The sequence below is a fragment of the Plectropomus leopardus genome, chromosome 17, assembly GCF_008729295.1.
Source record: "Plectropomus leopardus isolate mb chromosome 17, YSFRI_Pleo_2.0, whole genome shotgun sequence".
In the NCBI taxonomy this organism is placed as follows: domain Eukaryota; kingdom Metazoa; phylum Chordata; class Actinopteri; order Perciformes; family Serranidae; genus Plectropomus; species Plectropomus leopardus.
Window position 1 is genome coordinate 20818463 of NC_056479.1, and position 11305 is coordinate 20829767.

Here is an 11305-nt window from a genome sequence, read left to right on the forward strand (position 1 = left end):
AGCTCCCTGAGGTTTTACAAAGTAAAAGGTCCTCCCATGCTGACACTTTCTTTGCATGTATTACAGACTGGCTTTCCTGGTGTTGGTTGATTGAAAAACTCCCATAATGCACTTTGGGATCTTTTTTAAGTGCAGATCGAGATGTGGACATAAAGTGAGACAGAGTGGTGAGTGAAAACAGACCAGAGTGAGAGACACAGCTGCAAAGAAGCCCAGGATGTGCATTTTTTAATAAATTAATTTTATCATAAAACATTCAAATTAAACGCAGACACAAATAATCGGCAAAATACCAAATATCGGCCTCTATAATTGACCAGGCTGATAATCCGTCAACTCCTAAAATAGACAATTTAAGGTTTCTTTGGTGCCAGACATTTTATGCTAGCTCGTCAGCAAGGGTGCTAAAAAACACTCCAAAATTGGGCACAGTTTTGGCAAGGGAAGAAACTACCATTGCTACACCCCATTGAAACTACACCTGATATCTGAACTAAAACAGGTTCACTTTATGCTCGCCCCATGCAGTTTTTGGTTAAAAAAAATCTTAGTTTTTTGCTTGCAGGGAAAATTTCATTTTTATTTAAACATTTCAGTACTGGAATCCCTAAACAGTCTTGGAATTGCATTAATTGGGTATGACTAGAAAGCTGAGACTCGTGGATTAAATGAACCTGATTCAAGTGTGATGTTAGTCCCAGACTATTTTTTAAAACCTTGTTCTCACTGTGTAAAATGACCTATTATATAATATAAATAATATAAATAATAATATAATCTGTGGTAATCAGACTCATGAAATGTTACAACCAAGGACTGGAGGCCTCGGACATTTAGAGGATGATTGGTTTAAATTAGTATTATGTAAACAAGAGGATTTCTCTGCATTATCCAGAAGTACTTGCCGTCCAATTCGTACAGAAATCTCTAAATATCAAAACGTTTTTGATACCAGACCACAGCACTGATTTTTCTATGGTGTTCCTTAAGGTCTCAGTGTCTTGATGCAGTTTGTTGGTTGGATTTTTGGCCATTTTTATTAATTTTTCAATGGTCAAAAATGGTTACACATAGCTCCAAATTTTTGTAATTAACAGTATCAACCCATAGCAACAACTTGTGAGACATAATCGATTTGACCAGAAAAACTTGACACAGCGGTATTTTCCCCCTAAAGATCCCCGGTCACCTAAAAAGAGAGAAATGGATTAATTGGGATTCAATTTAAAAATTAATCCATTAAGTAGAAAGTACTTTACCAAACTGATTATTTCAGACATTAAGATTTTTGACACAGTTAAGTAACTTGTTTTTATCAGTTCTACGAGTTAATATTTCCCTGTTTTAGTGAACCAACACTATTTATTTTTGTGCTGTGAATGCAAACAACTTAAGATGGTTAATTTTTAATGTTAAATATGTCGTTATAACTTGAGCCTACTGATTCAAACTCTGGATTTTATTTCCTGTGATTGATTTTTCTTTTAAAATTAAATTAAAGGTTTTATGATTTTGGCAATAGGTATTCATATTTTGTTCCGTATTTAAAGACGTGTCTACTAGTGTAAGTATTGGGGAGTATTTTTGTCGTATTTATTATTTTCTGTTCCGTTTTAGTATTTCAGTGCATCACTGAACCTAAAAAATGTGAAAATCTGAATTTAAAATTTAGCGGCTCGAAAGGGAAATATGTCAGCAGACAGATAACTTGTGTGGGACAGAGTGGAACCGAGCTGTGAGTAAATTTTCATAAATCAGTCCAACCGATTCGCCTTTAGGTTCCTTCTCTGATAGTCCTCAGCTCGCCATGCGGATACCGAAGAAGTGTGTGTTTGATGTACATAGTGTGTAATGTACCTACTGTTTGTTGTATGACGAGTTACGTGAACATGTGACGTGCAGATGTCGGCAGAGTGTTAGGTCTGTACATACTGTATAATGTGCCATTTGTTCGCTACATGAAAAAATAAATCTTTCAATGGATGTCTGATGTCCTGAGGTTAAATAACTTACTAAAAAGTCACATTTATACAACAGTTTACATCATGAAAATCTTTTTATTATCAAAGAGCACATTTTGATCACTTAAATTCTATATACAATACAAAAAATGCAAAAGAAGAGCTTTGTTTTAATGTCACCATTTATGCCTCCACAGTTCCCTCTTTGACTATAGCCATCGCCAGATTCCTGGCCAGAGCGAGTCTCAGCAGCTCCACTTTGGTAAGCTCTATTTCTTCATCCTGAAATGACAAATACACTCACTCAGAAAAACTCAGGTTTTAGTCCTGTGTGTTACAAGCCAAGCAATGCATCAGCTGTTCTCGAGGAGTTAACCTTAAAGTGCAAAAGATGAACATGGTTTCACAAATGTTCATTCAGACCGCAGCACCAAATTAACATCAACACCAACCTAATATTAAGCTCTCATTTGTCAACAGCAGCTGCAGAGACCAACACTTTTACTGGGCAAAAAATACTGCAGCAGCAACTAAAAGCTAAAAGTTTCTCTGATAAACAATGACGAGCAACAACACCAGCACCTGAGCGCGATCATGTGAGGAGACGATGCGTACCTGCATGGGCCCGTCTGTGCCGGGAGCTGCGGTGTTCAGTGAGGAGGTGAGCTCCTCTAAACAGAACATCAGCTCATGGGTTTGGTCGGCTGAGAAGATCACCTAAAAATTCCCAAAACAAAGCCAACTTTTACCTTAAAAAGTCCACAGAAAAACAAGCAGTCTGTTCTTCTTAAGCTCATTCGCTCTGTGTCGCCATGTGTGACACAAGTATACTTTATAAAAGTAATTTTGTCATAAGACACAAAAGAAAAGCAAGATTCACTCTCTGATTTAGTCTTGAGACCAGTAATTGAAAATGCATGATCATGTCTCAGACAGGCATATGCTCAAATAAATCGATGAACATGCAGTAATTCAAGCTGCATCAATTATGCAACCAAAATTTGTCACTAAAACTTTGATCGGTCTAATACCAAATATTATCCCTTTATGTGTATCCTAAAAACTTCCAGAAATGTCTTTGAGAAATAATGGGCTAAAATTCAGTTCAGAGCTGCAGCTATTTTGATATAATCAATACATTTTTATATTGTTTTTTGAGGAAAAATGCCAAGTATTTTCTTTTTACAGCTACTTAAAAATGAATATTTGTTGTTTTTTTAATCTTCTTTGACAAACTGAATATTTTGGGGTTAGTCAAACAACAAAAAAAGATATTTGAAGGCTTCACCTGAATCTCTTGCACTTTTAAATGCACATTTTCACTATTTTCTGATGTTTTATAGAAAAGAAGAATGTTAATAATTAAATAACATTTAATTTTAATTTGAAAACAGCATATTTTCAGTGTAGATTATCATTTTTATCTTTATTTTGTCTTATAGCAAAACACAATGACGGGTTTATTGTAATGCGGCAGAACATTACGGTTTCATATTTTCATGTAACTGTTACGTATCTTTGTATCTTTATTGAATCTTGTGATTTTAATGATCAGAATTGTGTCTGAATCCTCAGTATACTGGACACTGCGTACGGTGACGGACCTCTTTCTGCTCCAGCAGCGGCAGAGCGTCGGTCAGCAGAGTCATCCAGAAGCTGCGGGGGGCGATCTTTGCCGTCATGAGGGAGAGGAGCAGCTTGGCCGCCTCGCTGAAGCGCTTCTCTCCGTACAGCTTGTGGAACTCACGGTATTTCCCTGGAGGCGAAAAAAAATTATCACCAAGCTAATGTTGACATAGATGTTATCACACAATATAAAACTCTGAACTCTGCATCATTTCTTCACAAATGTAAAGATCTGTTTACAATCGGAGTTTAATAGAGTTTACAAAAATAATAATCATTAGAAAAGCAATTTCTTTAAATGCACTTTACTTGCATCTAAAGAGATTTTTATCATGAATAGTTCATCTATTTTCACTGATTTTCTTCCAGTAAATCACACTGTCACATGCTGTTGCATTAAGCAGCACGTAGCTTTATTTATATCCCTGAGTGCACACACGTCTCTGTGTCTGAGTCTCATGTGACCGCCTAAAAGAGACGAGGAGGGAAGCTGTCCAGGAGGCACACTGCCCCGACTGAAAGTCCCCTCACTCCATGTGTGAATTTAACTTGTGAGTCACAAGTTCAGCAGCGCCACAAAATGTTGCAGAGTGTGTGTGTGGTGTTCTCGTTCATACCCAGGAAAGTGAGCCTGTCGCTGAGCAGCATTGCTGGACCCAAGTTGTCTATAAGATCCAAATCAGAGAAGCTCCCTCTTGCGCAGTAATCCTGCAAGAACCTGAAATTCACACACTCATAAAACCAGTTGTAAAGACGCATTTATATGAGACCTTAAGCCACAAACCACACGTATTCATGCTAGTTAAGTTGTGTAAAAGGCCTCCACAGAATAAACGGTATCAGCCCAATAATGGCCAGATCTGACAAAAGTAAAACAGCAGAAACAAGGACTTTTTGCTGATTATTCTATCGGCTCCAGCACAGCCACAGACAGTGTTAAAAACTGTAATAGTAAGTGTGTTGCTAAGGGAACTAACCTCTCTGAAATGAGGGTTGCAAAAGCTGCATCTTTGGCCCTGATGCTCCAGGAGAGAGCAGAGCCCAGTCTGTTGTTCCTCAAAGCCCGCATAGCCATGACCTTACAGATACTCCGCACTGGATGAGGGCAAAAAAAAAAATCAAGATTTAAGTTCCTACTGCAGTGGAAAAACGCATGACTATATATTAATGTGTGTTTGTGTAAGACAGGTAGATAGGAGAGAATAAAAGTGCTACCTTGCTCTGACATTTGCCTCTGCTCACAGATTCTGAGCACTTTGAGGGCTTTGCGCTCCGTGTCCAAAGGAACGCGCTCGATCTGCAGCTCCAAGTAGACACGGCCAAACTCTGGGCAGTTGTCAAAGTAATCCACGGCGAGCTGCCACAGACTTTACGCAAACATACACGAAAAACATCCTATAACTCAAGGCATTTGGAGAGGCAAAAATTAAGATATCATGATGCTGTTTTTGGTTTCGACTGACACATTCTAGGGCAGCGCTTAATTAACAGAGTAAATAAGAAATCATAAAAACATGAATTGATAAAAAATAATCATGATTTGCACACAGAAAAGCCACGTGTCAAGACTAAACAAGTTTTCATACTTTGCACAAAAATCTAAAACAGTAATTATATGCATCAATTAACACAATTTTCATACCATAAGGATAATTAGTGGCTTTAAATGAGCATACCTGTGATGAGTGAAGAGACCAGAAGCATATTCTAACAGAAGAAACTCTCTCAGGTTGGATCCAAAGCTGAACACACACACAGAATGACATGGTAAATGTTAGACGATTAAAGTGTGCTGTCTTCTTATCTCCAGTTTAAAGTGTATGCAAGTTACAAACGCAGCCAAACAGAGTCCTTACTGTAGATTGTGAGACTGGAGGAGTTTGCAGTGATCCAACAGATCTGTCAGATGGGCCACAAACCACCAGTTGTTGAGAGCAATACTGAAGAGACACATGGTGGAGAAATTAGGAAATTAGGAAAAAAGTTTACATCCTCAACAAGTATTTGTTGTCTGTCTTGTGTACATTTACAGATGGATGTAATCCTGCATGTTACCTGCAGTCCTTGATGACCTGATGGATGTCAAACTCAAAGGCAGCCAATAGGATGCTGTCCAGAGGCTCTGGGACGCTCCTCGAGTCCAGAAACATCGTCATGCATGACTGCAGCACACGGACAGAGTCAACACAGATAAATAAGAGGAATGCAGTCGCAGTGACCATGAATGGTGAGCAGTGCAGCTGTAGTTTACCTGTGCATAGTAGTGTAACTCAGTGGGTTTGACTGTCGGGTGGCAGAAGAGCAGTCTAGTGACCAGGAAGTGGTACCAGGTGCTCAGTAGTTCCTTGTGCTCCAGCAAAGTATCCTCATCCCCCAAAAGGATCTAAAATTACATAAAATTAAATTATTTTTTAAATTTCTCATTCCTCATTGCATGTATAATATACTACAGTTATCATTGCACATAATCCGTACATGTAAAAGGTAGATGGATAGCAGCTGGGTCTGCTGAGGGCACTAACCTTGCAGATGATCTCCAGGTGTCGGTTGCTGGCGAACGAGTTGTCCTGCAGGCATCGGTCCACCTCCTCGTGCCAGTGTCTCCACTTCACATCAAACTCTGTCAGCGTCTGAGTGCCACCAGGCTGACGGATCATCACACAAAGATCAAAAGGTAAAAGCTTCCACTGGCTGTTTTATGAGCAAATATTGAGTTTGACTTGTGCAAAAGTCAAAGTTGATGTAACATTAAGTACTATATTTGAATGATATTTGTGAAGTGAGAGAGGAGTGCCGGTTAGGAACTGCAACATCAGGATGATTTGAACTCTTTCTATCCACAGCGTGAGCAAAATACAGATTTAAAAGATTATCCATGACATGCAGTTTTGTCAGCAGCAGCAGCAGCGTATTATACGATCATAAGACTACTCAAACTATCCACGTGAATATCTTCGTAAAAACTTCAATTAAAGGAATCAAGAATTTCAAAAAACAGGTTTATGTCATCAGGCTGAATTATAGCAGGTTAACATAAATAATGAATTGGATGGATGTAGCTGTAGCCAGTACAGATTTCTTTACTCTATAATATGCTGTTGGCAGCACCACAGATCGGCTTAAGACATCCATAATTTCTAATGACATCTTTACGCACACAGGATGCATCAAATAAAAACAGCGGTAGAGTAAATTTAGGTGTCTTTCTATTCAACTGCTTTACACATTAAAGGTGAAACTTCTGCATATTAAGAAGACATTCATGCTTATGTGTTATTTCATCAGTCCTAACCTCTGTGTTTTTGAAACTGGCTTATAATTGGCCAGAACTGATTAACCAAGTATGAACTGAAAGTACTTTCATGAGGTCATAATGCAAATCCCATCTCGCCAATGAATGAAGCTACAAAACCAGATAACCCGCTGAAAGTCGATCTTACGTTGTAGAAGGGCATCTTGCTGAGCAGAGTGTCCATCAGCTTGTACATGTTCCTGGCAGCAGGCTGTAGTGTGGCCTGCTTCACCAGCATCTGTCTGGCTTCTTCCAACCTGCCCTGCAGCACATAGTTCACCACCTGCACAGCCCCGACACGAAATCATGTCATCGCTGAAATGTCACACTCAGAATCAGGGCGAGAGGTGTTTCAGAAACATAAACTTGTGCGTGTGTGTTGCGCCTACCACATCCCAGTAGTCGTGGTGCTCAGCGGGGCTCTCACTTTGCAGCACTTCTCTGGCCTTCTCATCCACGTCGGCCTTGTGTAACCGTACCCAGTCTAGGAGGTGGAGCAACAGGGAACCCGCTGAGGAGAAACACACAAACACACAGCTGACTTGTTTGTTTGGATGCTGTCATAGTCTCAAAGTCAAGCTATAAACTCCAAAGATGAAGAGTTTAGCTAAAAGAACAAAGTCAAAGTCTAACCAGGAGCAGCATCAATGAAGAGCACTTCACACAGATTCCAGATCAGTTCTATGGCCAACAGAATGGACACCTATGAAGCCAAAACAAAGGACGAAGTTAGGACAAGTGTCAGTGAGAACGAATAATCCAAAAGTAAATTTCAGTCAAACATGAACAATCATTCCTCTGCATAAATACCTTAACATTAATTGTAACTTTACTTATAAAGATGATTTAGTTTTTAAATATAGTAGTAGTGTATATGTCTCTGCATGTGGTGCTCAGATAAACACACAGTCAGATTATACCTGATTTCCATATTGATTGGCCACTTCTGTATCTTTAGTAGAAACTGCAGAAAAGACAGAAATGCAAATTTTGATTATCCCTTTATAATCACATTAAAAAACAAAATAATTTAAAAAGATGTACAAGGATGTGATTTTCATGAGGTACATGGGCGAAGAAGTCCCCCACCAGATGTTTACAGTATTTTGTAAATCTTGTTTAATCTATTTTGTACTGTTTTGTATTTTTTATTGTATTTCCTTTTTCTACCTTCCCTCTTCTGTAAAAAAACAATGTAGATATGTTTACACATGTGATCTGTATAGTTTATATAACAACAATGTAAATATCCACATTACATACATGCAGACCATATATATGGTCTGTATAGTTTATAGTTTATTTATAGTTTAAGAAAATAACCCTCATTTTCGGACATGTGTGTATGTGTGTGCATGTTTAAATGTTGTTTACTTTCCTTTTTTTTTTTTTACATGTTCGAAACACATTTCAGTTTCAGTATATCAAAATAATATTTCAAAATTCTGACCTGCAACTTGTTGAAGCTCCTCCATACAGGCTCGTATCACAGATCTGTAGTTTTTACTGATGCTGACAAATCTAAGGAGCAGACAAATCATGTTAGCTGTTTGAAGCTAAGATGCACATCTCTGAAAAGCAATAGTCAAAGGAAAAGAGCCATCACGTGGTCTTACTGGGGTTTTTTGTTCTTGCTGGGGAGGTCCTCTTTAATCGTCTGCAGGCCGACAAAGATGTGATGTGACTCATTGAAGAGTTTGCGTAAAATGGGGGAATATATGTCCTCATCTTTCCTGACCTCGTGGATGAAGGAGCAGCCTGATCCTTTAGCACCTGAATGTGCAGCACAGAGGGTGATAACTAACATGCATTAGGTAAAAAAAGAGATTGTTAAAACCTAAAGAGGGGCTTGTATCATTATACACATACCTGATGCTTTGTAAAGGGTCTCATACACAAGAATATCACCTGGACCCCATGCAAACCCCAAATGCTTCCCATCACTGGCTGCAGGAATATTCTGAATTTAAAAAAGAGAAGACACTAAAACGATCAATTAAAACAGGTGATGGTAAGATACAAATTGAATATCAACTTAAATTGTGTTTTTCAGGTTCAAGAGCTCTTCTAACCCAAATCAAAAGGACAGCTCAGATCACCAGTTTTTATATCCCATCGCTGGTTGCCAGTAAGTTACAAAAGTAATTTTAAAGTTGTGTTTCCAATATTTAATCTCTATATGATGATGGCTCTAATTATATGTCTGACATGCTCGCATAATATAAGTGGCGGCGACTGAGGGTGAGACAATTATTACATTTTTATTTTTTTTTAATTAGGAAAAATGTCCAGAAAACTTAGTTTTAATTATCATAAATATACATTTATTTTTTTCAATACATTTTTTTTGTAATTTTCTGTTTCTTTGTTTTCCTTTTTTTCACATCTTATTTTCAGATAATTTCTTGTAATTTTTTGGTAATTTCTTGCTCATTACTGGGCCATTAATGCCTTCTCCCCTCGTTTTTTGGAAGAAATAAAATAATTTTGTTCAGGTTTCAAAGGGCTAATGAGGAAAAATGCATTAGTATCTTTGTCACAGTAATTATAGCAGCCAAATATAATATATCGATAGTAAATACTACAATCTGAAAAAAAAAGTAAAGTATAAATTTAGTAACATCTTTTCACAGCACATGTGTAAAATTAGACCTCAGTAAACATCTACATCACTGTTTAACTTTTGAGAAATCAGAATTAAATATAAAAGTAAAATTAGAAACGTTTCAATATGAATGAAACCTCTTTTACTTTAATTGTTAGCAGGAACTTTTGCTATATTCTTACTACTTTGACACTTTTAATGTATTTCTAAAACGTCTGTGTTCCGGTTATTAACTTTTTGATGTGTCTGACACACGTTAGGTAACTTTTCTGTATTTATATCATAATTTAATTTGGCTGTTTGAGACTGACTGTGATGTTTTTGCGGTTGTTAGCTTGTTAGCATCGCTGTTGTTGGAGAAGTTAAGTGAGAAAACTCGGCTGCAGCGGTTACTTACGGTGGTTGCCGGCTCAACGTCCAGTTCCTCCATCTGGGAACAATATTATCAATACGATAAAATATAAATGATAAACTATTTAGCTGTAAAGACTACACGCCATGAACTACAGGTGCCGAGCTGCTTACGCGCCTCAATCATTCATTGGAAAGCCCTTCGGCGCATGAGTGATGGCGTCACCGACAGCTGGCCATCCTCCTGCCTGTTTTTTTTACCAGCTGCTGTGTTTGGCGCATGGTGTGGATTTGTCCCGATATATAGTTAAATAACTTAAGAGCACGCACTTAATACATATATTAGCACATGTGATTAATAACTCTTCAGCTCTGGGTAATTTTGTTTACATACAAAAGAGAGAGGTATTACCAACACATGTTCTTTATTTTATCCACCTACAAACATACAGATATTTTCGCAAGTCTGTTTGGTGTGATATGCAAATACACTGGCTTTGCATTAAAAATAACTAAATATATGCATAAATCGTTGAAACCTCTGAAAACCTCAGCAAATTTTCTCAATTGTCTTGAACATTGAAAGAAGGCAATGAGAGAGGAAAGAAGGAATTAACCCCAAATTAGCAAGAAATGAGTAAAAAAGTAAAATAAAATTAACCAATAATAATAATAATAATAATGATGATGATGATGATGATGATGATGATGATGATGCTAAAGAAAGAAAGAAAGTAAAAATAAAGGAAAGGGGAAAATGCTCAAAATTATCAAGAAATTAGTAAAAAGTAAAATAAAATTATCTGAAAATTATTAAAAATAATAATAGTAATAGTTGACAACTGATTTTCCATTGACCAACCAGTTGATTAATGAATGAATGAATAGCAGCTTATAAGTAAAAAAAAAAAAAAAGTGCTAAAAGGATAACCGGTTGGGTGGAAAGTCGAAAGCAAACCGGATCTTAAACCACTATTGTCTCACAGTATGTATAATCATACTGCCCAACTTGCCATAATTACATGTTGGAGGTGGAGTTCATCCTCTCTGAAATAAGCACCGTTACCTGTAGCTCTGAATTTCAACCAGGTCACTGTGGATGGTTCTTCCTAATCAATTATTAATATTTAAAATGTCAACAGTGGCAGTTGTTAGTCCAGTGATGGTCCTAAATTGCAGCTGTTGAAAAAAATCAATGTATTCTGTTTGCAATAACAGAGAGAAACGTGTGGTTCTTCGCATGTGTTCAGCTGTAATCAGGAAATGAGGCTGAATGATAAAATCTGATTAATCAGCTGTGGTTCTCTGCATGGCTGCGTTAACTGTATTGTCCTCCCTGACCCTCAGGAGGCAGTCGAGACTGAAAGCAACAAACACATAAACCTGAAGGCGGCAGGTCAGGATTGATCTGTAGTGCAGTTTAAGATCAAAACGCCGCTCATCAAACTCATGAGGGCCTACTGCGAGAGA

At 37.6% G+C, this 11305-nt stretch overlaps 1 protein-coding gene and 2 long non-coding RNA genes across 3 annotated transcripts; 2 read left to right on the forward strand and 1 right to left on the reverse strand.

The window, feature by feature from the left end:
- Positions 1-17: 17 nt before the first annotated feature.
- Positions 18-2545, forward strand: LOC121957177. The gene is made up of 3 exons (XR_006106737.1): positions 18-167; positions 2159-2223; positions 2442-2545. It is a non-coding gene; the product is annotated as an uncharacterized LOC121957177 (long non-coding RNA).
- On the reverse strand, positions 2038-10085 carry nup85 (nucleoporin 85). The gene is made up of 19 exons (XM_042505703.1): positions 9882-10085; positions 8749-8839; positions 8496-8652; positions 8330-8400; positions 7800-7843; positions 7513-7582; positions 7269-7390; positions 7028-7162; positions 6110-6232; positions 5839-5970; positions 5643-5749; positions 5444-5527; positions 5264-5329; positions 4803-4954; positions 4565-4682; positions 4205-4305; positions 3566-3717; positions 2577-2678; positions 2038-2243 (listed from the first exon to the last, which is right to left on the reverse strand). Exons 1-19 carry the CDS (start codon positions 9912-9914, stop codon positions 2145-2147), a joined length of 1959 nt encoding a protein of 652 aa, XP_042361637.1. The 5' UTR covers positions 9915-10085; the 3' UTR covers positions 2038-2144.
- On the forward strand, positions 6181-11305 carry LOC121957176. The gene is made up of 3 exons (XR_006106736.1): positions 6181-6261; positions 8933-9007; positions 11183-11305. It is a non-coding gene; the product is annotated as an uncharacterized LOC121957176 (long non-coding RNA).

Coding starts and splice junctions, on each gene's coding strand:
- nup85 (XM_042505703.1), bottom strand. CDS start 9,914: ATGGAGGAACTGGACGTTGAGCCGGCAACCACC. Junction 5,750..5,838: donor AGTTACACTACTATGCACAG/GTAAACTACAGC, acceptor CGTGTGCTGCAG/TCATGCATGACGATGTTTCT. Junction 2,244..2,576: donor GCACAGACGGGCCCATGCAG/GTACGCATCGTC, acceptor TTGTCATTTCAG/GATGAAGAAATAGAGCTTAC.